This window comes from Crocodylus siamensis, chromosome 6, assembly GCF_052110815.1.
Source record: "Crocodylus siamensis isolate JL-2025a chromosome 6, ASM5211081v1, whole genome shotgun sequence".
Lineage (NCBI taxonomy): Eukaryota > Metazoa > Chordata > Crocodylia > Crocodylidae > Crocodylus > Crocodylus siamensis.
In genome coordinates, this window is record NC_143400.1 from 83,876,453 (window position 1) to 83,903,690 (window position 27,238).

General features: G+C 43.9%; 1 protein-coding gene across 1 annotated transcript in view; it reads right to left on the reverse strand.

Annotated features, from left to right (window-relative positions):
• Positions 1-25,607, reverse strand: part of SLC7A14 (solute carrier family 7 member 14) — a 64,913-nt gene extending 39,306 nt beyond the window's left edge. Inside the window, exons 1-2 of the mRNA XM_090051472.1 lie at positions 25,468-25,607; positions 3,198-3,689 (exon numbers count right to left, since the gene is read on the reverse strand). Of these exons, the coding sequence (XP_089907598.1) occupies positions 3,198-3,501 (304 nt within the window). The 5' untranslated portion in view covers positions 3,502-3,689; positions 25,468-25,607. The remainder of the gene's footprint in view (positions 1-3,197; positions 3,690-25,467) is intronic.
• Between the last annotated feature and the right edge of the window lie 1,631 nt (positions 25,608-27,238).

A 27,238-nucleotide genomic window follows, 5' to 3' on the forward strand; every position in this document is an offset into this window, starting at 1 on the left:
TGTGTGTCCAAGGTGTACAAATGACACATGTTAAAAGTCTAATGGCACATTTACTGCTGATTTATATCAGTATGTGTATCCTTTTTAATAGTTCTGGCATCAAGGCTGAGGCAGGCACAGACACTGAAAATGAAATGTTTTTCCTAGTCTGGCAGCAACTAGGACTGATGTACATTGGTAGATTATGGAAATGTGCTGATTTGCTTCTTATACTGTACCTTCACTATGCAGGCCTGTAGAGCCAGTACTTTCACAAGGAACGGAGTCAGTACCATTCCAATGGGTACTGGAAAGGTACCCATTGGTACAACCCATTTAAAAAAGAATTAAAACTAACATTTCATTTCCATGGCAACTTTGAAGTTGCCATGGAAAAAGTTCAATCAAGAGGTCTCTATTATAGGTTCTTCTTGGATGCTTGTGTGCATGCATATGAATGTGTATATATGGCATTGCCTGCTGCAGGACAGTAGCCTACCTACAGATAAAACAAAAAACAAGCACAGTCCCATCATCAGGTGGGGTCTGTAGAGATCTGAGATGCAGCAGACATCAGACTATATGCTAGCCAGGGAGGCACAGCTTGCAGAGCTCTGAAAAGTCTGACAGCACATTCACAGCTGATTGATATCTCTTTGTATCAATGTGTTACTCTAGATTTAATTCAGGAAGAGACCTTGGCTCCAGTTATGCCAGCTATCCAGAATCTGAGTCTGCCTTTCCTTTCTGATAGGTCCAGGAATGCCTTACAACAGTGGTTTTCAGCCTGTGGTCTGTGGATCCCTGGGGGTCTGCAGACTGTCTAAGGGGTCGGCAAAAGATGGCCAGGATTGATCAAAAGTATGTGAATACCCACACCTCCATTCAAAATTTTTTTGGAAAAAAAAGGATGAAAACCACTGCCTTACAGCAAATGTTCTCCTGGATAGTGGTGTAAGTCCCATGGACTTTGGCAGGAGTCAAAAGAAAAAATAGAATTAGCAATGGTAGTACAAGAGAATATACCCACTGAAACATCACTAAGGGCTGAGTTCTTGAAAGTGGAGTCAGATTGTTTAATTTTCTTTGGAACTGTTGTATTCTAGTAAAGTGCTCTGCTGTTTGAGGTTTCTCACCCAGCATTCACAAACAAGCAAGCCCATTGCTGACACGCTCCATCACTTCGTGCAAAGATTCTCTTAACAGACAGCTTTGGAACAGCATGTCTATTTGCTACCACTGAACTGGAAAGGACAAATGCTGGGCGTAAGGGGACTATGTAGAAAGCACACATCAATCAGCCTATTTGGCTGGATTCAGCAGTAGAGTTGAGATGTACTGATTTCTATTTCAACTGATTATTTCCCTCCTCCTCCTCAGGAATCCTCTTTTCTTCTGATATTCAAAGACTGGTTCACAAATCAGGTTGGACCCAGCAAAATATTCCTTCCCCCACCCAACTGAGTAGTGATGTGCATGGTTAATAGACTCCAAAATGAAAGATTGGCTCATTGCTATATAAGGTACTTATTTCTTCAAGCAGCAGGAAATAAGGAATTCCACAAGCCATGTGTCTTTACTTCTCTTTTTTCTTGAAAGAATGCAGAATTAATGTTGGCCCCTCAGTTTTATCTTTTTCCTTTTGCCTCTAGACTCTAACTTGAGTTGCAAAAGTCCTGCCAGTTCTCTAAGGGGCCTTGTACATGTTATGGGGGGTTTAGTCCTCTAAATTGAAATGGTGGGTATTTGTGATGATTAAAAACCCACTGTTTCAATTTAGGGGCTTCCATCATTGTTACAGCAAGGGGCCCGATCCTTTTTTTTTTTGGTGAAGCTGCCTGCTTCTCCTGTGGCTGGGGGGCAAGATGCCAGTGGGATAAGTAGCCCCTGAGCTGTGGGGGGCCCCAGTCCTTCCCTCCACAGTGGGTGGGCTGCCAGCAGGGTGGGGGAGGGTGGGGGCTGCCCAGTTCAGGCTTGGGGAACAGCTGGATCAGCCTGGCTGCTGCCTCTGAGCTGGGGCAGCCCCTGGCCTGCTAGCAGTCCATCTTGGTGGCCCTGGGGCGTGCCACCACCGTGGAGGGAAGGACTGGGGCCCCTTGCAGCTCAGGCCCCTGGCTGTTAACCCCCTGGCCACAGACTGGCTCTGTGGGGGAAAAAAAAAGGATCGGGACCATTGCCACTTCTATTTTTTATGTTTTTCCAGCAGAGCCTGCCTGCAGGAGCTGCCAGTGGGCTGAGCAACCCTTGAACTGTGGGGGGTACTGGTCATTTCCCCTGGGGCTGCCTGGGCAGGCAGCTAGCACACCGGGGGGCTGCCCCACTCATTGCTTCTGCCTTCAGCCCACCTCAAGGTTGCAATGTTACAAGACGCTATGTTGCAAACTGAAGTACATGGGGATGTGGTTTAGTTTGCAACATAATAAACTCATTTAAACTGCAACCCTCCCCCCCCCATACATGTAAAGTTGATGCAATTTAACCACAAAAACAGGCAATTTTTGTCACCTGTACAAGTGCCCCAATAGTATTAACCAAGGACTTGTCAAGGCCATCAGCCAGCTGACAAAAGGTTGGGCCACACTCACCTTATACAGGGTTCACACCAGCAGTCTAGCTGTGAGAGGCTTTGTCCTCCACTAATAATTTCCACTGCTATTCAGCTCATGTTAACAAAAATTCAGTATGAAAGTCTGCATGTTTATTACAGAGGAGGTATAGTGTGCTTATATTCACACAGTTCTTGCCATGCATTGTTTAGGTAGTGGGTGTTTTTCAGAGATGCATCCCAAATTTGCAAACATGAAACTGCAGTAAATGGGTATGTGAAAGATTAGCCATACACCAAACAACTTGTAGCTTGTGTGTCCCTTGCTGGGCAATTACAATTACAGCAGCTGCACAGATAAATGTCTGTTAAGTCTTGCTCAAGTTCATTCTGAAAATCAGGGAGTTCATCTCTAGGTGATGGCAACTCTCAAGGTGCCAGATGCCCTTGCTTGCCATTGCCTTCAGTGAAACGGTGACTGGACTCAGCACTGTATGCTGTCAGACTCCCAAGTATTAGGAACAATTGCACCCTTTGCTCACAGGACACAATGTCCGCCAGTAAACAGGGAGCCCAACCTTCCCCTTGAACTAAGGAGTTACACATGAGTAATACTGCTGAGGCCCTCAATAAAAACCCCATTCAGTTTTGTCAATGGCTCTGAGTGACTCACCTGATAAAATAGAGGCAACTGCAGCAATGATGAAGGAAACAATGACCCCAGGCCCTGCCATCTCCTTAGCAACCAGGCCCGACACTACATACATGCCAGTGCCAACACAGCTTCCAACTCCAAGTGAAACCAGGTCTACGGTAGTAAGGACCTGGGCCAGCTTGGTCCCGTGAGAGGTGGTTGTGCCAGTCCCCTCTAGCATGGACTCTACAGGCTTGGTGCGCAAAATCCTGGAGTGCATGGCGTACCATGTGGCACCCCACTGGATCCGTCTGGGGTCCAAGTGCGAGAAGAAGCCACTCATTGTAATGGAGAGGGATTGAGACTAGCAAAGCAAGAGAGTTCAGTAGGGTTTGATGGCAGATCTCAGCCACATCAACTTCTGATAGCACCTCGTTCAGAGAAGGTCTGGATTTGGAGCAACTTGAAGCCACATCCTTGCATATGAAGCTTTTATTTCTTTGCTTGGGTTCAGGCTCTTCTGTGGGAAGTCTGTAAAAAAAAAAAAAAGAAAAGAAATTTGCACTCACAAAAGTGTTGGTGTTATTGTGTGTGTGTGTGTGTGTGTGTGTGTGTGTGACAGACATACAGAGATTTGAGGTCTTGATTGTACTTCCAATTCAGCTGTCATACTTCCTACTGCACTCAAGGAAAATTATGCCAGGATGGGAGTTAAAAATCAGCCCATGTTGGTAGGCCTGGATTAACCCTCTAGTGGGCCCTAGGCAAACAAACTCATGGGCCCCTTTTTTTTTCACTCAATAATTATAATATGTAAAATAAGCACAGCTGGCCCCCTTCTTCACTTACATCCCTAGGCGTGTGTCTAGTTTGCCTGTGCATTAATTCAGCCCTTCATGTCGGCAAACCTCTTGCTGGCTTCCAGGGGAACAGAGTTTCATAGATTTCATAGACATTAGGGCTAGAAGGGACCTTGTGAGATCATCGGGTCCAGCCCCCTGCCCAAGGGGCAGGAAGTCAACTAAGGTCAAAAGATCCCAGCAAGATAAATGTCCAAATGTTTCTTAAAAGTGTCCAGAGTAGGTGCTTGCACCACTTCTGGGGGGAGTTTGTTCCTGGCCTTGGGGGCTCAGACAGGAAAGAAGTTTTTCCTTATGTCCAGCCTAAAATAGTCTTGCAGGAGTTTGTGACTGTTGGACCTTCTCCTCTCTTGGGGCGCTCTGGTGAACAGGCATTCCCCCAGATCCTGATGCACACCCCTTATGTACTTACAGGCTACCACCAAGTCCCCCCTGAGCCTGTGCTTCTCCAGACTGAAGAGTCCCATAGCTCACAGCCTTTCTTCATAAGGCCAGTTCGCTTGTCCTCTGATCATGTGCATGGCTCTCCTCTGGACTCTCTCAAGCTTCTCCACATCTTTCCTAAATTGTGGAGCCCAGAATGCAGTACTCCAGCTGCAGCCAATGGGAGGACAATATCCTGGGTCTTGCTCAAGATGCATCGGTAGATGCAAGTCACAGTTTTGTTCACTTTGCCAGCTGTGGTATCGCATTGGTGGCTCATGTTCATCTTGTGGTCAGTTATGACCCCCAAGTCTCTGGAGGGGACCAACATGGAGTGCTTAGGCCATCCCTTCATTTCCCTGTCCCATTTTGCCCTTTTGTAAAATGTGGACAATATGAGTACCTTTATCTGTCTTGCCTATTTGAACTATAAGATCTTGCTATGTATTTGTACCTCACCTAAGCAATGAGGTGTTGGGCTCATTTGGGACTTCCAAGAGCCAGTGCAAGGCACAATATCCACTGGATATTTATGGTATCATTCTCCTTCAGAGGCTGGAATCAGTTTCATTTCTTCACCTTGTTCTGTTAATGGAGAGTTTCTTTTAATTTAAAAGGCAGGGGCTCAATTTGAGAACTCTGCTGCTGTTTTCTCAGTGGACATAATGTTCACCAACCTTCCCCAATGTACATATGGTCCCTTCTTCCCAATGGAGGCAACTGAAGTATGCCATATTTTATACAGCGTTACGGGAGGATGAAGAAATCTTTGGATTAAGCATCGTTTGACCCTAGTACTCTTTCCTGCCATGGCAGGGAGTCGGACTAGATGATCTGCTCAGGTCCCTTCCGAACCTAGAAACAAACTATGAAACTATCTAACCTTAAAGGGGCAGAATTATTGTGTTTCTTGTCTGTTGGGGACTGGACTTTTATCCAGGCATGAGAGGTCTTGGCTGATCATCCCCTCAGACTTGCCAGCTATAACTATGATTTTAGAGAGAGAATTTTAAGGAGAAACTATTGGGTTGGGCTGAGTGCTTGGGGCAGGTGCCACACACAAAAGCAGCAGTGCGTTTTGCATGGTGGAGGGAGCTGGCTTTTTAACATGCTCTGCCCCTCCGCCTCCCCCCACCCCCCTTCCCGGTTCACCATTGTGTCTAAGATTTCTAAAAAATACACCCCTAAAGTGCCTGCAAACTGAACATCCTGCTGCTGCTGAGAACTGAAAAGTAAAACAATATAAAGAAAATTGAAACAGATTAAATTAGTTCTACCCTTCAGTCTGTGGGTAAGCAAACAGCACTAGTGTTTGAATGGCAATTAGAATTGTTCAACACCTAAATGTAGGTGCTCAAAACCCAGGACTCATGACCTCCAAAATTATATCTTTGACTTAAAAATCATTGGATTATTTTATAAATGTTAATACAGGGTTTTTCACTTTGCTTTCTGAGCCACAGATGATATTTTCATTATAAACGGCACATTAATTTTGATGAAAATGAATGATTTTCCCAAGCTATCACTCCAAACTGCAGAGACTTGAAAGAACAAGCTAAAAATGATTATTAAAGAGAAATCAGTTCCACATCCTGACAAATACGCATCTTTTGGATGGGAAATTAAAACTGAGATGCTGGCTGTTCATGGCCATTAAAGAAGTCAGCTGATGTAGTATTCAGGTCAGATTCCATTTATGTAATTACTTTCTTCCTATACACATTGTCTCTTGCATTTCAATTAAAAATGGACAGACAAGACCCTTGGCTGGGATAAGTCATCCTGGCTCCACTGGCAGCACTGAAGTTACTGATTTATCCCGGTGCTCTTTGTTTCTTGCCTTAAGGTCTGGTTTTACAAATGCTGAGGACCTCCAAGGCAACTCTTGGGGTTAGGTTTTTGAACAGATGCTCTGCTAGGTGCCCTGGAACAGCTGCTCCAAGTAACTATGCCTGCTTTTTGGCACTGGGCAAAATGATTCCTGGAAATACTGTGGTCATGATTAAAAAATCATCACTTATCAACATTCACCATACACTTGTCTGTGCAGTAGCGCAGTAATAGCCCAATAACCCACAAGTACAGAAAGATATTGTAGCATCAGAGTCTGGGGCTTTGGGAAACACTGGCTTTTTAATGAAAACTACAGTAGAGTACTGTATAATGCCATGATCTGTCACACTTGCCACAAGAAGCAGGAGTCTTTTAGCCTTGCCCTTATGGCTGGTGTGCCTGTTGACTGCAACCCTTCCACATGGGGTCTGCATTTCTCACACTTTTCTTCCCACTGTTATTTCTCCCCACACTGTCATGTATCAGACACAGTGGGTGCATCTACACATGTACTTTACTACTAATTAGCTCCACAGTAAAGCGTCACTGTCTTCATATACACTAGTATTAGGGTGCAGTAAATTAACTCCACCATAGGATAGTACCATCAGGGACAGTATTATCCTACAGCTAAATAATTATGTGCACTGAAACACACTTGTAGATGGTGACGGGTTGGTTGAGGCATGAGGGTGCTAAAGTGCAGGGGCCCCAGCCAGCACTTTCCTCATGCCCCAGCCAGCCCCTCCACCACCCAAGGTCACCATCCAGACCCTGGGGCTGACCCCCCAGCCCTCTGGCAGCCTGAGGATGCTCTGCCCTGGCTCAAACTGCTGCAGTCCCTGGCACATGTGCAGATGCTGTGCCCAGAAGCAGCTGACTCCCGTGCAAACTGCGCCAGAGTTTATCGCGTCACTTTAATATCACGTGTAGATGCACCCAGTATAAATTGTATTAGTACAACACATAAGCCAGGGTAATATACCTGAATACATCATTTATCCTCAGCAAGTTATGTTAGCTGGGGCAGAATGCTACACAGTGCAGGTACACTCCCAATCTGCACGAGTTAACAAAACCAGTTCAAATTCACACTCCAGGTGACGCCAAGATAACTTTCTCCCCGGCACCTAATCAAATACTGCCATATATAGTCTACAGAGAAGTAGGCTGAAGTGCAGAAAGGTTATATTTTCAAAAGTGGCCCCACTAGAGTGCTTTGGTTTTGGACAACTTGCTCAAAAGTTTCCCACATTGAGTGAAACAACTCAAAATCAAAGACCACTTCTGAACATTTTGTCTGAAGTAGCTTGGCTCCAGGTTGTACTGCAAACAGTGGCAGAATTGAGAATACAACTCCAACTGAGGCAATATCTGGAGTGCTGTGTCCAGTTTTAGGCCCCCCACTAGAGTAAGGATGTGGACAAATTGGAGAAAGTCCAGCGAGGGGACAACAAAAGTGATTCAGGGGCTGGGGGACATGACTATAAGTAGAGGCTGAGGGAACTGGGCTTCTTTAGTCTAGAGAAGAGAAGACTGAGAGGGTAGTTAATAGCAGCCTTCAACTTCCAGAAGGGTGGTTGCAAAGAGGATGGAGCTGGACTGTTCTCAGTGGTGGCAGATGACAGAACAAGGAGCAATGGTCTCAAGCTCAGGCAAGGGAAGTTTAGGTTAGATATTAGGGAGAATTTTCTCACTAGGAGGGTAGTGAAATACTGTAACAGGTTACCCAGCGAGGTGGTGGAAGCTCCATCGTTCGTGGTTTTCAAGACCCAACTAGACAAAGCCATTAAGTCCTAAGCAACCTCAGACTTATTACAATCCCTGTAAAATTCATTGATGAGGAAAGTTTTTAAAAGTACTGAAATGCACTAACTTTATAACTGCAACTTTGATGTTTGAACATCTGGAAGTGTTTCAGATGAACACTTTAATTAAACTGTATCAGCGTATTACTTTTCATAGCTTAAAAACCTCCCTTTATCACCCTTGAAGCCATAAAAATCTCATGGACATAGAACATTATATGAGGCAGAAACAAACAGCTCACTTCTGGTCTGCTCTACTAATTCCTTATAGCCAATAATGCACAGCTAATGCAGCAGACAGTCTGGGAATGTTTTTATTATAAAAAAGAAAGATGTTTGCTTTGCTGTATGTTGTGCTGTCATCATTTCTGCCTGGCAGAATCCCTTTCTTTCATATAAGGTGGATTTGTATATTGTGTGCATTGCTACATAAAGCTGCAGGCTGTGAGAGACTTCACCTCATTTGTACCCATCAGGAAAGATGCTTAAATGGCAGGTTTTTGCCCCTAGCTCTCTTAAAGCTACTCAGTTTGGATGGGACAGCCCCGGCATGAAAAAAGCTCAGGATCCCAAAGGCATTTAAAACAGCAGAATTTTGTCCTGAAAAGTTCAGACAGCTCCAGTATAGCATCAGGCAGCACTGTAGCGAGATGTCACAACCTCACTTAGAGTAGTTTCCTGTGTACTGCTACTAAGACAGTAGCAGGGATGCCTTAGTGCAGGGCTGTGTGTGTGCCAGTAAGTTCTGCCGAGAGCCCAAACCTACTGGTACACACGATGGCAGCTACACTGTTTCTGGGTCAGAGGGTAGTGGTTGCAGAGCTGAATGGGGGTAGTATGGATGTCCGGTTAAGGCTCCTAGAAATTCAGTAGCTTTAAGCAGCTGAAAACCCTTTTCATTAGAAAACCTGAATGCTGAGGAGAGCCTGTTTCAGTGTCAGCACCACTGTTCACAGCAGGGAGCAAACTTTCATTGGATAAGCCGTAGCTCGATTTCCAAGCCTCACACCACTAAGCAGAAAGTCTCCATTTTCACAGTCTGAGTCAGTTCTTCCAAACTGCAGTCTTACAAGGTAACATTTACTGCTGCAACCACACATTTATTAGCAAGTGGTGTTTGTACTGCAACACTGTTCTTCATTAGGGTAAATTGACAAAAACAGCAATCACATCAGAGCTATAGGTCTAGGCATTTACAGGCACAAATCTTTAATGTGCACACATTTCCTGAATAATTCATGAGCACGCCTCATCGGTGCTCTCCTTCGCTGTCTTGCATGCTCTACATCATTTTGTTCTTATTAATAAGGTGGATTTTCTCCCACTGGGTCCTCTTTCTGTAGGGGTCTGCTTATTCCTGCATCTCTTTCCTCAAAAATATCCTAACGTTATCCCACCCAGACAAACCTCCACTGAATGCTGCCTCGGCAAGAGTTCCAGGCAGGCCAGACAACGGGGTTTAGGAGAACAGGGTATTTCAGAGGAGGCTGATCTTTTTGCAGCACCATCTCTTGCAGGTCTTGTGTTTTTGTGATGGAAAGTGGGTGAGCTCTGTGATCGTCCCCTGGGTCTCCTCCTGCACGTGGTGCTGTACAGAGTCAAGGATAATGTACCTCATGCCTCCTGAAAGGGGCTGCGCTGCCAGACAGCAGAGGAGATAGTGCAACCTCTTGTTACTATATGGCCTCTTTTTCTCATGGCCTCTTCACATACAGGGTTGGACAGGGAGAAGCCCAAACCGCTCCCATCAGAAAAAACACTTTAAGCACAACACTCTGAGCTGAAACAGTCTTCCTCTATGCTCGCCTTCTTTAATAGGTTTTCCCCAGGGACTGGAGGAGAGGCAGTCCAGCCCAAGTGCAGTAACAGGCCTTAAAGTAATTGTGACAAATTAAATTTAAATATAGGAGTCTAAAAAAGAAGATCTTGCTAGCAATGAAAATGTACCTGAGCTCCAAGCCCTAGGGCTTCACTCAGGTTGGTCACTGAAGCCAATTTGGAGTTTGCTTGAATAAGGATGGAGAGTATGCTTGTCTCTTGCGTGGCTTGCACAGATGGAAGAGGAATTGGGAGCATCTGTCCTCTTCCTGTGCAGAAGCAGAGCTCAGATGCTTTCATGACACCTTCTCCTCTGCTGACAGTCTCTCCTCCCAAGACCATGGAGGATGCTGTGAGTATTTGGGATGATGTAGGAATGGCTGGGAGTACATGTTGTCCCCGTCTTGGCCCTGTGTAGATCCCCAGAAGAAAGTAGTGTATCTACATTAAGGGGAAAGGTTGGGTTTTTTTATCACATGAAGAGACCCATGAGGCAAAATACTAGTGCAGACACAGAGGCTTACAGTTTTCACCTATGCCAGCACGCTGAGGTAAGAGTTGGAAGTGGGAGACTTGTTGGCCTCAAACAGCTAATGTGTGAGAAAGCTACAAGCCACTTGTTGACATTAAGAATGTATCCTGTGTTTGGCAATAAGTGGCATAAAACTCATCTTTACTCTAGTGCAGACAAGGCTCTTCTGGCCTCATGGGCAGCAGTGGCCTGGGAGAGCTCATGCACCCACCCACTGGTCTACCTGAGTCACACCATGGAAGGCACAAGAGCATCCACATTCATGTAGGGGCAGAGGGAGTCTGTGCTCTCAGTCCTGGGGACTCATGTGTCCTGGGAGAAGGCTGAGCATTAGGGTGATGTAGTACAATCTATGGGAAGGGTTGATACAGACCTTCAAATAATCCTTCTGGAGGCATCCTATAAAATGTGATAGAAAACAGTAACTGTTGACTGCAATTTAAGAGGGGAAATTGCCAATATTTTTAGAGTCAGCAGTTCCTACCATACTAAGGAGAGGAGAGTTCAGTTGCTATTGAAGTTGTTACCCTACAATGCACACCAGAAGGACAGATAACCACTGGCTTCATATGGGGACAAAGACTGCCTGTAATGTACATAGAGCTCAGTTCAGGATCAGAGCCTTTATATTTATTATAAAGGTGGGCCAGAACTGTGTTGTTCTTTAAATCTCATTCGCCTGCCTCTTACCAACATTGTTGGCTCAAAGAGAGAAGAACTGGGACCTAACCAAGCCTGGCTGTGTTTATACAGAACCACTGACAAATCCATCTGCAGCTACTGCACTGGTTGGTCTAAGACCTGCTTTTGAGATGAAAAAGCCAAGAGGAAAAGTCTTGTGTGACCTTGAGCCTTAAGATAAAATGCAATTATACAGCAAAAGAAACTCTCTGAAATAGAAACAGGCTGAAAGTTTTGGCAACTGTGCTAGTATTTTAGCTATTTGTGCTGCAGTGGTATTGGTGCAGCTCCATCAGTGGTACCGTTAGCCAGAGTGCTAGTGTAGATCAGATGTCATCTAAGCCCGTGAAGGGCATGTCTGACTTGCATGAAGTTTTAGACACTAGCTCTTCCTCTGCTTCCTCTTCCTGGGAGATCTGAAGAGAAGAAAATAGTGCCGGCTAGGTGGGAGGGAACTTAGAAAAGCTTGCTTGATCCTTTGGTTAATGATTTCCCTCAGTTCAAGTTACTATGGGCACTTTATTAGAGGGTTTTTTTTAAATAAGTGAAAAACATCAAGGAAGCAAAAGAAATAAAACATCAATGATGATATTTAAAAAACCCCAACAACCTGTGGTGATCTCAGTATGGAGCCAACTCCTTAAGATAAAATAGGTTGGCTTTCCCATGGTTTTGCACAATGGAGTCCATCCCTGCAAAAGTAATTATAACAATGCCAATTACATTACACTATTAGTAGCATAACCACCTCAGATGCTGAGTGTTCTCCAAAGCTGACAGCTATGCCAGAAATTATCTGCAGCCCTCAGACTACCTAGCATCAGACAGGGAAGTGCAAAATGCATGCTGCTTTGTCATGTATGGGGTGCAAAACCCCACACCAGGAGCTCAGGGCATTTTGATCATTGGTGCTGACCCTCATTTGGATAAATAGATAGTTATGCACTGTGGCACAACAGAGCGCAGTTGCTACTAAAGTACCAGCCCTGAAATAATGAGAGGCATCAGAATGCAGCAAATTGAATTAGCTACAGGAAATAATCAGTCTCTGGGCTTGCTCCTGCAGCCCTTTTGCAGGGGAAATTCTCTTTTCTGCCAATGTGCATCTTGCCTCTCTTAGAATGATAGGATCAAGGCAGATGCTGTTCCCAACTCACTGTCAGACACAGCCAACATAAATTCATAGAAGTCATCTGTATTCTTAGGTTCATTAACCCAGAAGTTAGCAGCGAGAAGGCAAAGCTCCCCTCAAACCTTCTCCCCAGGCTTAGCTAGGATTTGAGGCTCCTCACATCCAGCAGAAGTGGAAAAACAGAACCAGTGAATTATTAGAATCCTGCTTACGTTGCTTGTTTGCAATTTGTTCCTGTACCCTTTGGCTTTTGGGATTTTAAGGTACTTGAATGAGACCTTCCTTTATCACTAGATAGTGCTTGTATGTTTGTACAGGTGCCTAGCCCATTTCATGAGTTACAAGTATCAGGGGTCCAATTCTCCCTTTGTGAGTGTACATATCTCACAGCCAAGGGCAGTTCCTTTATTTAGAGCACTGACTTTATAAGCAAAGCAATAGTGCACTTTCAAAATGTGTGCTGAGACATTAATGAAATGCTAATCCAGACTCAGAGCTAGAGGTTGCTCATTGACTTTCCACAGCCTTGGATCCAAGATGAAGGAAAAAGAAACCGGGGGAAAAACTGCACCAGCTTAGCTTCTCTGTTTTCTATACTAATTGTTAGACTGGCAATTGTGATGCAGACTGGTTTGAATGAAAAGAAGGTATTACTTTTATTATATCTCCTAAAGCCAGGAAAGTAATGATGGCAGTAATGCAATTCAATATGCCGACAACAGAACTGAGTCAACCAGCAGCCACAAGCTACGGTAGGTAAGTCAGAACGCCTTCTGCTAAGGATGCTCATCAAGTTAATGTTTTCCTTTCTTGAGTACTTTTTAAAAATATAATTTGATTAGGGGTTTAAGATGTTTATTCTGACATCAGTTCCTAACTGTAGCATAACCAAAACAATGTTGCCTCCATTATAAGCCTTTAAACCCTTTTTAAAAATGTAATGGAACCGGTCCTTGAAGTGAGTGATGCTCCATACAGATGCTGAGTTCCACCCAAGCAGATCCAGCTTCAGGATCTGATTCTGAGTCCTTCACTATTCTGAGTTGAATCTTGATCTGTAAACTCCCAGCTCAAGGGGAATGGTTGCTGGTTTGATTGATTGATCGATGAAATTGGACTAGTGATTTATTATAAGTTTAAAGACAATTTTTGTTTGTGCTTCAATTTTAAAGATAAAAGTGCAAGTTACTTGCATTTTACCAATGTTAATACTGCTGTCAGGTAAGCAATATTCGCTATGTTCTGTGGATGAGGAAAATGACATGTGGAGGGATTAAATAACTCAAACAAAGTCACCAGGCATGTTAGCAGCAAAGCCTGAAGCAGACCCCAGGAGATGTTACAACCTGAACTTAGAAAGAAACTGATGAAATAACACATTCACGATGAACTTGAGCAGATTCCTTACCATGGATGTGTAAAGATTACTCTTCATTCCATAACACATTCCACTAATGTGTTGATTTTAGTCATTATTCTGTTTTGAAAGAGGCTGAATTAATTAATGCAGATTTTTTTTCTTTTTAAACCTCACTTAATACTGTGAGTCCACTTTCCAAACTTGAGCACCTAGTTTAGATGCTGAAATCCTATATTTGGGAAGGCTGAGGACACTTGTATGAGCAGACAGCAATTTTAGGCAGCTAAGAACTAATCTGAACACTCATGTCAGACATTGGACACCTAACTAAAGTGTCCTAGTTTGAAATGGAGGTGCCAGTCTGGAATCTGAATCTGGATCTCAGATACTCTGGAAATGGAGGCCAATGCATACTTTGCTGCTCTATGCTTTTGGTATAATTAGATGTTGCCACACCACATGTATAATTTGCCCAAACTATGTGTTTCTTACAATTGTCTGCGTTATTACAGCAATAAAAATACTGTGTCAGAAACAATGTCGGCATGAATATTTGCTTAAAGTGTAATTTACACAGATAGCAGTAGGGCTGCCCTTGAGTTCATGGCATATTCTCCATTCCTTAGGCGGTAACTCCAGCTGCCAGAACAAGGGTCATAGAAAATTTGTTCCTTTTTTTTTTCTTTCATATCCTTGATGTGTTCTGAAGTATCACTAGAACTTATAACATCAGCCCAATACTATAAGTTGAACTTTATTCATAGACATTTCTATGATGTTCATTTAATGGCATCCTGAACAGGAATAACTCTCCTTATATATATCCTATGTACCTCTAGGCATTGGATTCTGTATTGCATAATCACTTACAGCAGCAGAAAACTTGTTTAAAATGCTAAAGTTCCAATTTGATTGTATTTTACAGTCAGTCTCCACCCACTTCAAAATGGTTTAAATAACGATTCAAAGTACAGAGCCATGTAGAATTGGGGCCAAAGACTTGAGATAAATGTAAAAAATTGCCTTAGTCATGTCAATGTGCTTACAACTTTTTCTTGTATTTACAACAGGTGATTTAATGACAAAAAAAGGAATGTCAGAAACAGCGATACAATCAGTTTACACACTTGTAAAAAGATCCAATTTATCCTCACTGTATCAAGACTGGAAAGAAAATGGTTTGGAAGAACAATGAGGCTGCTAAGGCATGTGAGAGTAAGCGTGTTAGTGGTCTGAGCATAGGACTGAAAAAGGGGATATTCTCAGCACTTTTACAGACTCCCTCTCTGAGCATGAATGCACATTGTTGAATTTCTTGCCTTTTTTCCCGTTTGCAAAGTGGAGAGTGGTTATCTTGCAGAAGCGTAGTTAGCACTAATTAGATAACTTTTGCAGAAGAAATGGAAGAGAGAATTTTTAAAGTACACCCTAATGAATACTTCACTGAAGACAATACTGCTTTACTTCATATATATTCAGGGAAGAAAAATCATCATTCTTTTATATACTCAAATACTCATTAACATTGCAAATGCAAACATTACTCTAATTCACAACTGTCCAATACTGCAACTCCTATCACTTAAATGTTGCTTAATTTCCAGGAAGTACTACATAATAATCAGATTCCTTTTAACGTGTTGCAAGTGGTGCCCCCTAAATTTGAGGTAATAGTTTTAAACAGGATGATTATATTAATCAATTAGTTCTATTTATCTCAGAATAAAGCTACTTATTTCCATTCCCTGTGCTGCAAAGAGACAAGTGGAAATTGTAATATTTGCAATAATATACAAATGTTCTTTTTTCTGCTTTTAAGTGTCTTCATTCTAAGCGGCCTGTTTTCAATTTTATGCATGTGTCACTTCAGTAGTGCAATTGCAATTAGTGTTAATGGGAGATGAGTAATTACAGCTCCGTATACTTGGAATGTTGAGCCTTTTACTAGCGTTTTGGTAATAGGTTATACTTCTAGTAATGACTTTCTTGGTGAGAGAAATTTGTGGTCAGGCTGCCTTTTGGTAGTAAGGATCTAATCATTTTTATGGTAATCCTTTTCAAAATAGCAATATTCTTGTTTTTTTTAATGTATTTGGTAGTGTTCAGTACAAGGACCTTATAATTATTTCACTGCTTTTTGTTTTCTCTGCAGATTCATTCTTTGCATATTCAAATGAAAGCCATTACACTTTAGGCTAATCATGAGAACTGCTTCATTTGACATTATTCACAAAAGGTTATTTATTAATGTATGAAGCATTCTAAATTAAACAGCATGGATTTTTACGATTACAAAGTCTGGTTTGGCAGAGCCAGCTGATACATCATGGTGACAACTTATTTCTGTCCCGGATATTGTTTTGAATTTCACTGGCAACAGCGCCATTTATATTCTTCAGGAAAGAACTAGCATGACACTTTGACACAGCAACTTCCAAACAAGAAAAATAACCATCAGCATTTTAAATGCAATCCTAAAAGGAAACACGTGCCTACAATTCCTATTGAAATCAAAGGGATTTATAATCTGGCCTATATGACTGGTGTGTTTCATCCCTTTTTATCTTGCTTTTTGAGTAACCCTGTTGAAATCATTAGCCCACAGACAGGGCCTGATCTAATATAATATACAAAGTTTGCCAATTTTTAAATCAAGTCTCGCTTTCACCTTCACTCTTGGTATTTGCGTGTTTCTTCAAGTTCTACCTCCTGGAATCTCAGACTTTATTTAAATAAAAAAGGTTTTAGTCCTCACAGTTGTTAAGAGAAGATTGCAAACACGACTCAGCTGCATCCTTAAAGTTTGCAACTCAGGAGGCTAATTACAAGCGGTTCTTATAAGAAAACCAAATTTATTTTGACTTTGAAATCAGGAGTTTTATTTAACTTCATGATCTGAGGATCTAATTCAGGATTTTGTAATAATGGATATTGGCAATAACACATACTCAGGAGGATCTCCTGGGTCATACTAGCTCTAGTACAGGGGTGGTCAACCTGCAACCCAGGTGCCAGTGGCACAGGCATCCTCTCTGTGTGATATGTGGCAAATTAGGGAGGGGGCAGGCAGCACAGTGGCAGATAGGGCAGGGAGCAGAAAGTAGAGCAGTAGATGAGGCAGGGGAAGGGGATGGGACTGGCACTTGGGGAGGGTGTGGGACTAATTTGTGGCAGGCCTGCAAAAACATTGGCCCCCACTACTCTAGAAGATCACAGATATTTGGAGCAAGCGTATTATGATTAATTATAGCTCATTTTATCTTCAATAACTCTGTATTTAGGAATTACCAAGGAATATTAAGAGGGCAAAAAGGCTCCCTTTTCCTCAACTTCACAGTGTTGAGAGGGACTCTACTCTTAGCAGCCACTGTATGTGAGAGGGCTTGTCTGTCCTATCCAGACTGCCTCCCTTTGATCTTTAGCAGTGACAGGCAGAGTCTCATATGCAGTCCATACTTCCATATGTAGTTTTATTGCCTTCCACAGCTCAAGTCATTCGCCTTTTATCTCTAGGTGGTTATCAGTAGGGCTGTGTGAAGCTTTGGGTGCTGATTCGATTTGGAGGAGATCCAGCCTGACTCAGTGGCCGAATCTCCAAATCCGAATCAAATCAAGAAACCAATAAAAAGGTCCAAATTGAGCCAAAGCTCTCCAAATCTTCGGAAAAGATTTGGAGAGCTTCAGTGATTCAGATAGTCCCCACCGGTTGCAGCAGGGAGTTGGACCCAGACTCCATGCCAGTAAGCAGGGGGTGGAGGAGGAGGGCTGGGGGAGGGGACCATGGGGGAGTCCTCACCAGGCCCCATCCCCTGCCTACTACCCCAGCTCCCCTGACCCCTGCCCGTTCCCCCAGGCCCCCCACCCATGGCTGCTCCTGCCCGCCCCAGCTCCTGGTGCTTTAAAAAAAAGCCCTGATTTACTGGGTGCTGCCGAGCAGGGGGGCAATCCCTGATGCCCCCCACTGCCCCACACTGCATGGGGGGGCTCTCCATGAGCCTCCCAACCCCACCTTGCTCCCCCAGCCCCCACCTCCCATGGCTGCCCTGCCCAGCCCAGCTCTGGCCCTTAAAAAAAAAAAAAAAAACTGAGAAAAACCCCAGGGCTCACTGCTCCTGCAGTGGCCTTGGGGCTTCAGGGGGCTCATGGAAGAGCCCCCCATGTAGAGCGGGCCAGCAGGGAGCAGCAGGGATAGCCCCCCTGCCAGGCAGGATCTGGTGAGTGTGGGGGTTTTTCTCGGTTTTTTTTTCTTAAAGGGCCAGAGGGGTGGACAGGGCAGCCTTGGTAGGGCTGGGACAGCAGGGGGGCCTTGTATTAGTCAGACTTCAGTAGTAGTATGAAATTGTGACTTACAATGGCTAGAAATAGACATCACATTTGTCTTGTGATGAACCATTTTATCCTGGGATGAAGTGGAATTGTTCATGCATCCATGTCTGTTGTTGAGGACAAACCCTCACAGGATTAGAAGTGCTAGCTCTTTGTCCCAGGACATCTCGAAGTGCATCTGAACAGTTGTTCCAGGACTGCATCCTTGAGTCAATGGCAGAAAAGCACCAGTGCATTCAGCCGCTTGCTACACCCTGATTGGATGGGTGATATGCATACACATCAATCCCAGGACATTTCTGTTCTGGAACAAATGCAGGCATAACTTGTCCTAGGACAAATGCAATGTCTGTTCCTAGCCAATATATCTGAACTCTGGAAAGAAAGTTGTTCTTCTTTAGTTTAAGAGCTAGTAAGGTTGGCAGGCTGTCAAAATAAGAGTAGCCAGCAAAAGAGATCAATCATCTAAAAAATGGAAGAATTAGCATCACTTTGAAAATTTGCTCTCTCTTTTTAAGCTCCGTGCTTTATTCTGAAGTGTTTTGTATAAGAACTGAGACTCTTTTCTATGTGTTACAAGCCTTGTTTTTCCTCTCCTCTCAATAGCTTCTACTTTCCAATACCTTTTCAGTGTCGTTAGAAAGCCCCCCGCTGGTCAATAAATTATTAAGATTCTTAACTCTCTCAAACTGTAAACACATTTGTCTTTCAAAAATGGTTCTGCTCTCTTTCAGCCATCAATGCGTTAGTCTCTTTTTATGTGTGAGCACAGTTTCATTAATTAGTTAGCATGTTCTGCCATCAGTTATACAACTGTAATTGATTATGCCTCACTGCCCTGTTTCCATGATTTTGTTAATCAACTAATTAAGGCAGGGGATGGCTGAGAGGACATTCCTTGAAACAAAATGGAAAGATTATATTTTTTAGCTCACAGCCTATTAGGGCCTTGGAAACAAGCAGTACATGTGCACACATGTATGCATATGGGGTCCTTTTGCATTTTGTGTGGGAAGGAGCATACCCAAGAGATATAGGTATACTGTGAGTTTTATTTCAAGTAATGTCCTCTCAGCCATCTCCTGCCTAGCGACCTCAGCAGAAATATGGGGAAACTCAAGCCAATTTCCATTACAGTGAATAAATAAACTTTCTACTGATCTAAAGGGGAAAAGTATTGGGTTGTATAGCTGTTATTATATGTTGCTCGCTGATTGTTGTTCACCAAGTTCCATCCTTTTTGCATTATATTAATAGTCTCACTGGCTTGAATATAGCTATTCATATGAGTAATATGAATAGGAGCTGGCCAAAGATGATGATTTATAGTAGATTATCTCTGTGTTAGTCATTTATTTTTGTAACATCTAAGTGGTGCATAGCATGAGTAATACCCAAGCAGTGTAGCATGAGTGTGTTGTGACATTTCTCAGTAAATGAATTACAAATGCATGTGTAAGACTAAATCAGGATCTAGAATGTTGCTACTACAGCAGTACTCAAAATGGAAGAAAAAGCAATTTGCTTGTCAAAATACTAATAGTGCAAAAAATTAGGAGCAATACATTGTTCTTGAGCCATGTAAACAGTTCTGTGAAGCGTTCCAGGTGTGGAGAAGGGACTTCCACTCTTAGCTATAGTAGGGAAAGTTGATGCTGAAACCTATCTTGTCTCTGTGGGAACTTTCAGGCAAGTGACCTTCTAGAATTGCTTTTAATTATAATTATTTAGTGTCCACTGACCCTTCAGAACTGCACTTGCTCTGGCCCAAAATGCTCTTAAAGCTGTGCTCTGCACCAGTTTTGTGGGACTGGCATCCAGTCTTGTTTTGATGTCTATGGCGGGTGACTAACACACGTGCTTTATGGTCACTCTGCTCACAGCTTCCATCGCAGAGCCCCATCACAGGATTTGAATGATGTAGGAGCCTGACCTCCACATTGTCTTTTCTTCCACTGAACAGGCAGTAGCAGTACAGGTATCTTTCATTGCCAGACTAATGTGTCCAAATGTGACTTGAAGGACCTGCTGCTTGAGATGAAAGAAAAGCTTCATACCTGTAAGGCCTAATTCAGTAAAGCACTTGAGCACCTGCGTAGCTTCAGACATGTGCTTAAATCCCATCAGAATGTGTGGGACTGGGAATTAAGCATGTGCTTAACTGATTTTCTGGACAGGAATGGATTTAAACACATTCTTAAAGGTAAACAGAGTCTGAAGAGCTTTGCTGAATCGAGACTCAAATCCTAGCCATCAAAATTGCTGATTTGTGCTAAGGGGTTGGGGAAATGCTGGGAGCTGAACAGAGGCCACAAGAGGCCAACAGAGAGTGGATTCAAATTGGCAATCTAGAGATAAGACTTCATATATCCTATTTCCCAAGCAAATTTAGTACATATGGAGATCAATTTGGAGTCTTTAACAAAATTCCCTTTGAATCTAGTACAGTTTTGACTTTAAATAGACACTGAGGATTCAGTCCTCATATAACAGTGTTTATATTTTACATAAATTGCTTTGAATTTAATATATAGTATTATTTTCAGCAAATTCAAAATAGCATAGAACTACATTTTCATTTTAATATCTGAGATATCCCTTAAAGATTCACAGCCCTGGAGTTCCATATACTTGGCTACATCTGCTTATTTGTGCATCAGCTACTCATTTTTAAAAACAAAGAAAAAGAAAAAATTCAGCACAAGACTCCTCCCCACACCCATGCTTGTGGCATAATAGTAATAACTCTCTGCAATAATGCATTTTCTTACTAAAAGAAAACCACTTGGCGTGTAATTTTATATATGCTCATGAATTAGAATGCAATATTTGAAAAACTGTGCAGTAAAAGTGGTTCTTTTGTTTCATCTGCCAGGTTAATTTAATGTATTGCATCTTTCAGTAAATTATTGATCTAATAGTAATTCAGAATGACAATAAACCAGTAGAGTCACATGTTCTCTTGCCTGGCTCCACCTCCCTGTTGTTATTTGTGATAAATGCACAGGCTTTACCTTGCCAGTTTTATTACACGAAAGAATAATTCTCTCTCAACACTGTTCTAGTCTAGTGACATTATAGACTATAACACAGTAGAAGTGGCATCGTTAATATGAGCCCACAGCTGAAATTGGGACCTAGACCAATAACTATACAGCCCAGAGGCAAGGTTAACACTCACTGCAGAAAACACATATCTCATGAGAACATTGGTTGACAACTAGCCAAACTATATACAGTTGACCTACTGTTGTATTACATATCTCACTGTTCATGAACAAAAAATATTTTATGAATCTTAGTTGCTTGTAACATTAATTCTTATTTGTACCACAGATAACTTCAATTACTTCAAGAGAGTGGCTATGAATTAACACTGAGGGAACTGAGATGAGAATTTAGTGTGCTATAATTTGGATTTTAATTGAACTTTTAATTGTAAATAATATAGTCAGGAAGGAGCAAAAATATTTGCCATGTTCTTGACTACAAACTAGTTTCACTGAAGTAAAGTGGGATCACAAATCATATAAAGATTCAGGACCTTATTCACAAGGCCTTAATCTGTAAAATGAAAACCCAACTTTGAAAAACACCTGATTACACATCTGTCATGAGATGCATGCATCCCCCTCCTTGCCCAAATTCTCTGTTCTTTTTCATAGTCTTATAACTAAAGTGTCTTAATTTAAAGAGGAATTTTCCAGATAGTTTTTTGTCTGATATCTGTGGTTAGGTGTTTGGGAGGAAAGGGCAGTGACAGAAAGGTCTGAATTATTTCATTTTATTGAATATTTTCTGCAGCTTTTTTTCAACTGATATGTCTTACAGGCTGTTAGCACAGAGATCAGTGGCTATGTTCACTACTGTGAGAGTCTCTTCTGTCCTGCTAACTTCAGATGAGTTTACAAGGAGCAGTGAATATAGTCCATTGAAGCCTGCTCCTGCTGAAGCCACTGATAAAACTTCAGTTGTCCTCTATGGAGTCAAATCAGGCCCTTGCTGTGCATGTACAGTCTCTGGATTTAGGAAACAGTGTTTTTCATGTAAAGAAGGATGTAGTTTCATAGGTAAGCACAACTTACTTGGTAGGCTAGGAGCTACAGTGGATGTACTGTGTCTCAAATCAAGTTTTGCTTAAGGTTAAGGAAAGGGAACTTGTGAATACTCCTCTAAAGTACAGTGGGACAAATTCCTGCTTGGTGCTATGCTACTGAAGTCAATGAAGAAACATGAGGAATGGATTTTCACATTTGTGAAATGATCCTGTAAGCTATTTAGATGAGTTTAAAATATAAATTCACCCAAGAGGCAAGATGACTCATATTTTAAATCAGCTCTTATAAGATTTGCCTGTTTTTCTCTGATGCGCACAAAGAAAGCTTCCTTACAGGCAAAGGTTAGAGTTAAGAGGTGATGTGATTAAAATTTGAGATTGAGGCAGATGCTCATTTACTCTTCCCCCAGTGTATGGGCTGAACCTTCCAGTAGGAATGGCGTGTGTGCTTGCAAGGGCAACTGGACATCCTTGGGCTTAGTTCATACAATTTAAGCAATATAGTCTGCCTTCCTGAATATTACATGCAGTTGCCTTCTGTATTGAGGTCTATAACTTGCCTGACTAAAACACAACTTGTGTTTGGGTAAAAGCATTCAGTCTTGACATGAAGACCTAAAAAAATGGAAGATATGACACTTCCCAGGACAGCATATTCTAATAGTTAATCACATCCTCTACTAAAAACTTGTGTCTTATTTCTAATTTGAATTTAATTGGCTCTGGCTTGTTCCTATTGCACATTTTTTGGCTTTGTCTTTTTTTTTGGCTAGAAAAAAACAGCCCTTTAGTAGCCAGTATTTGTTTCCTGTGTAGATCTTTACATGTTGTAAATATGCCTGTCAGTCATCTTTTGATTATCTATGCAGGTGGATCTCTTTAGTTCTCACAAGGCATGTCTACACATGCATTAAGGTGCTTCTAATGCACATTCAATTTAGTACTCCAATGTGAGGGACTAAAGAAATGTGCATTAGGCTTCCTTAACATGCAGTAACAAATGTGCACTGTTTTTAAGTGATGCTTAATGTGCAGTAGCCTATTTTACTCCACATTAGTTGTCACTGGAGTTTTTTATGTGATGCTTTAATAAGCAGTAAAATAGCCTACTATGCATTAGAGTGCACTTGTAGACATTCCCACACTGTACAGCATTTTCTCCACCCCTCAAATTATTTTGTGACACTTTCTTGAAGTCTCTTAAATTTTTGGATTTCCTCTTTGAAATGTGGATATCAGAACTGTACACAATTTTCCAGTATCAGTTTCACAATGCCATGCGCAAGAGTAAAATCACCTCCCTGCTCCAAGTCACTGCTCCCCTGTTTATACAAATATTTAACGTGCTCCTTTTGCCTCAACTGGCACTTAACTCGCTTATCTCCTCAGATCCTTCTTAGAGTCACTGCATTCTGAATATGTAGTCTGCATTCCCTTTTCTGGAGGAATAACTTCATATATGGGGATATTAAAACATTCTGTTTGAATGGGATCTGCTTACCAGGTGATCCAAATTACTGCTAGATTTTCCTGCCCTCATAATTATTTACTACTCTGTTAATCTTTGAGCTATCTGCAAAGTTTATCAAAAGTGATTATGTTTGTTTCAAGATCACTGATGAAAATGTGCAGTAGCACTGGGCCTAGCAGTGATCCCCAAGGAACTGCAGAAACCCACCCATTCAACAAATAGTCCCAAATGACAACTGCTTTTTGAGACTGATCAGTTAGTCAGCTCTTAAGCTAGATAATGTGCATGCTAATGATATTGTTTGGTACTATTTTTTTATTTGGAAGGTGTCATAGTGTTCAGTCAAATGCCTTACAAAAAGTTAAATGCAATACAGCTATGCACTTATTTTCATTAACCAAACTCAGATGACAAATTGAACAATGCCACTGAACAAATGTCATGGTAAAATTTACTTGCCTACCACTTGGGAACGTTGAGAGGATGAGTTAAATAATGGGCCAGATTATTGCCATTAAGCCATACCCCCCTGAGCAGGGCCAGTTTGCATCAGTGGCTAGGATTTTTCCCTTCAGGTGTCAAATGTCACTATTGCTTTTTTAACTTTTTAAAATTTTGGAGGATTTGAGGAGCGGGGTTCAGAGGTTCCACTGGAACCCAGCTGACAACAGCCTAAAACAGCTTGTGCAAACCATGGGAAGACTGTACTTGAGGAGAAAGAGACCTCCTGTTTAAGTAGTTTTGATGAGAAATGGGAGGATTTTCAAAGTAATTTAAGCAGCTGAAAAATGCTGGCTATATAGCAGGTAAGATGGGACCCTGGAGTCACCTCAGGGTGAATGTGACCACTACTGCTTACAGTCTTTGAAAGCTGGGAGCATCAAGCCACAGATTTGGGAGCTCAACCTTCTCTTAGCAATGTCAGGCTGTTTTCTTCCTGTTTTCACAGAGTGGCTTTCTTAACTTAAAGGTGTTTGTTGTACTTTAAGTATTCCTGGCTAGCAGAGCCTTTTACTGATGTGAAAAATGAGGGTTTCAGCACCGCGAACAGCGCCCACACCGACTACGTGTTCTGTAGTGCACTTCTGGGCTCTTTCAAGCCATGTTTATTAATACATATTCAGCCCTTATAGAGCCCTTTTCCTCCCCAGAAATCTGTGAAACCTTCAGCTAACCTATTTACCTTCCACAATAGACAGATAGATCGATCTCAGACTAATGAGCTGAGACAGAGAGAGAACTCGTGGCTATGACAAGAACAGATCTCAAGTCCATCAACCACGATCCAGCTTTTCGAAGAAAAGGAGATGAATCATTTTTCACATCAAGCAAAATTAGCCCCTTCTCTGAGGCCTCTCCGTTTCGCCAGCAACTAATGACGTCCAGTCCCTTTCCACAGGAGGACTTGTCTTATGGCAAGGGAGATGCATCACACGGAGAGCCTGCCAGGTAGCTGTAACCAGCCGTTCACTTTCTGTGCCTGTGTTACACTCTCTTTCTCTCCTGCCCTACCCGCCACCGGCCCCTTTGACATCCTATAGCCCTTTCAGGCCTGGACACCCCTTCTCAGCACTGTCTTATTTTGGACGAGACGAGCCAGGACAAGAAAGCAGCGCTGGGCCTGGACCGGTTCCGCCAGATCCGCCGGTATTTACCCGTTTGCTCCGCGTCTCGCTTGGCTCCCGACTCATCCCGAGCTCGTCCGACTTGGACCCAGCGCGTCCCCTGCTCCCTTTAGCCGCGCAGCCTGGAGACCCACGCGAGTCCCCGGGACCCCGCTCCGCTGGGCGGCCCCCAGCCAAGGGGAGCGAGCAAAGAGACATCGATCGGCGGACCGCGGCGCGCGGGCGGAAAGCGCGCGGGGGCCCGAGACCGGCGACGCCTCGGGGACGCCGCCTCGCCCGGGGGGCAGCGTCCCTCCCGGCTCGGCCCCGCGCTTGCGCCCCCGCGGGAAAGTCGTGGCCACCCCGCTCCCCGCACGCAGCCCGGGCCCGCGGGCACTCACCCGGCGCGGGAGGCCGCGGAGCCGGCGCTGGGCAGGGCTGCCGCAGCCGCGCGCGGTGCGGTGCGGTGCGGTGCGGCCGGCCGGTCCCGGGGAGCTGCGTGCGGGGCTCCGCGCTGCCGCCGGCCGAGGCTGCAGCGGGCTGCGGGCGGGGCGGGGCGGGGCGGGGCGGGGGAGGCGGCGCTGCGGCTCCTCAATTATTCAGAGCTCCCCCCGCCACGTGACCGCCCGCGCCGCAGGCCGCCCCCCCGGTTTGGCGCGGGGCAGGGGGGGGAGCGTCAGCCCTGCCATAAGCCGGCGGCGTCGCGCCCCATCTTTACGAGAAGGCCCCCCCGCGGGGCCGGGGCCGGGGCTGTGCTGCTTCTCTCCCAGGCCGGCCCGCGGCTGCCGCTGGCGTGGAGCTCCCCGCCGCCGCCTTCCCCAGTGCTTTGCAGGGGCGGCCTGGGTCTCTCCAAGAGGGCGAAGGGCCCCTCTCCTCTCCCCTGCTCTCCCGGAGTTCGCCTACCCCAGAGAATTCAGGCCTCAGGCTTCACAGTTTCTAGGGTCGGAAGGGACCTGAACAGATCGTCAGTCCGACCCCTGCCATGGCAGGAACCAGCGCCGGGGTCATAATCCCCCAGCCAGATGTCCGTCCAACCACCTCCTGAGCGTCTCAAACACGCCAGGGCGTTTCGGTCACATGCTGGGCGCTGTGACCTTCCCTGCTTTAGTCCTAACCCATGGAAAGAGGTTCTGCAATCTGCTGGGGCTTGGTCGGAAGGTACTCCCCTTCCCCTCAATGTCCGCTGCTTGCACTCTAGCTCACCGTGTTACATTTCGGTCTGTGATTGTGGTTTGCCTTATTGTAAAGACTGGGTCCACTTGTCAAACACATGGCCAGATTTTGAACACGCACTTGTTTGGTGTTGGGAAATTGGGCTGCGATTAACATTCTTGGCCTCTCGTCCATCATTCGCTTCTCAGCCTCTTGTCGGTTCAGATCAAGTGTATTTCCCCCTGCCTTTTTTTCATTTGATGTCTGCACTGAATTCTTGCTGCTTTCTTTGGATCCTTCCATAAATTTCCACTTTCTCTTATTCATTTAGTATCTTTAAAAACAATCTGGAACATGGGGTGGAGTGCACCCTCAGCAAGTTTGCAGATGACACCAAGCTGGGGGCACTAGTAGATATGCTGGAGGGTAGGGCTAGGATTCAGAGACCTCACATAACTGGAGGATTGGACCAAAAGAAATATCATGAGGTTCAATAAGGCCAAATGCAAAGTCCTGCACTTAGGATGGATCAGTCCCATGCACCACTACAGGCTGGCGGCTGATTGGCTAAGCAGCAGCTCTGCAGAAAAGGACCTGGGGGTTACAGTGGACAATAAGCTGAATATGAGCCAACAGTGTGCCTTTGCTGCAAATAAGTTTAATGGCATACTGGGCTGCATTAGTGAGAGTGCTGCCAGCAGATTAGGGGAAATGATTCTTCCCCACTATCTGGCACTGGTAAGGCCACATCTGGAGTACTGTGTCCAGTTTTGCACCTCCTGCCCCCCACTACAGAAAGGAAGTGAACAAATTGGAGAGAGTCCAGTGGCTGGCAACAAGAATGGTTCAGGGGCTGGGGCACATGACTTATGAGGGGAGACTGAGGGAACTGGGCTTATTTAGTCTAGAGAACAGAAAATTGAGAGGGGATTTAATAGCAGCTTAAACTACCTGAAAGGGGGGGAGGGGTTCAAAACAGGATGGAGCCGGACTGCTCTCAGTGGTGGCGGATGACAGAAC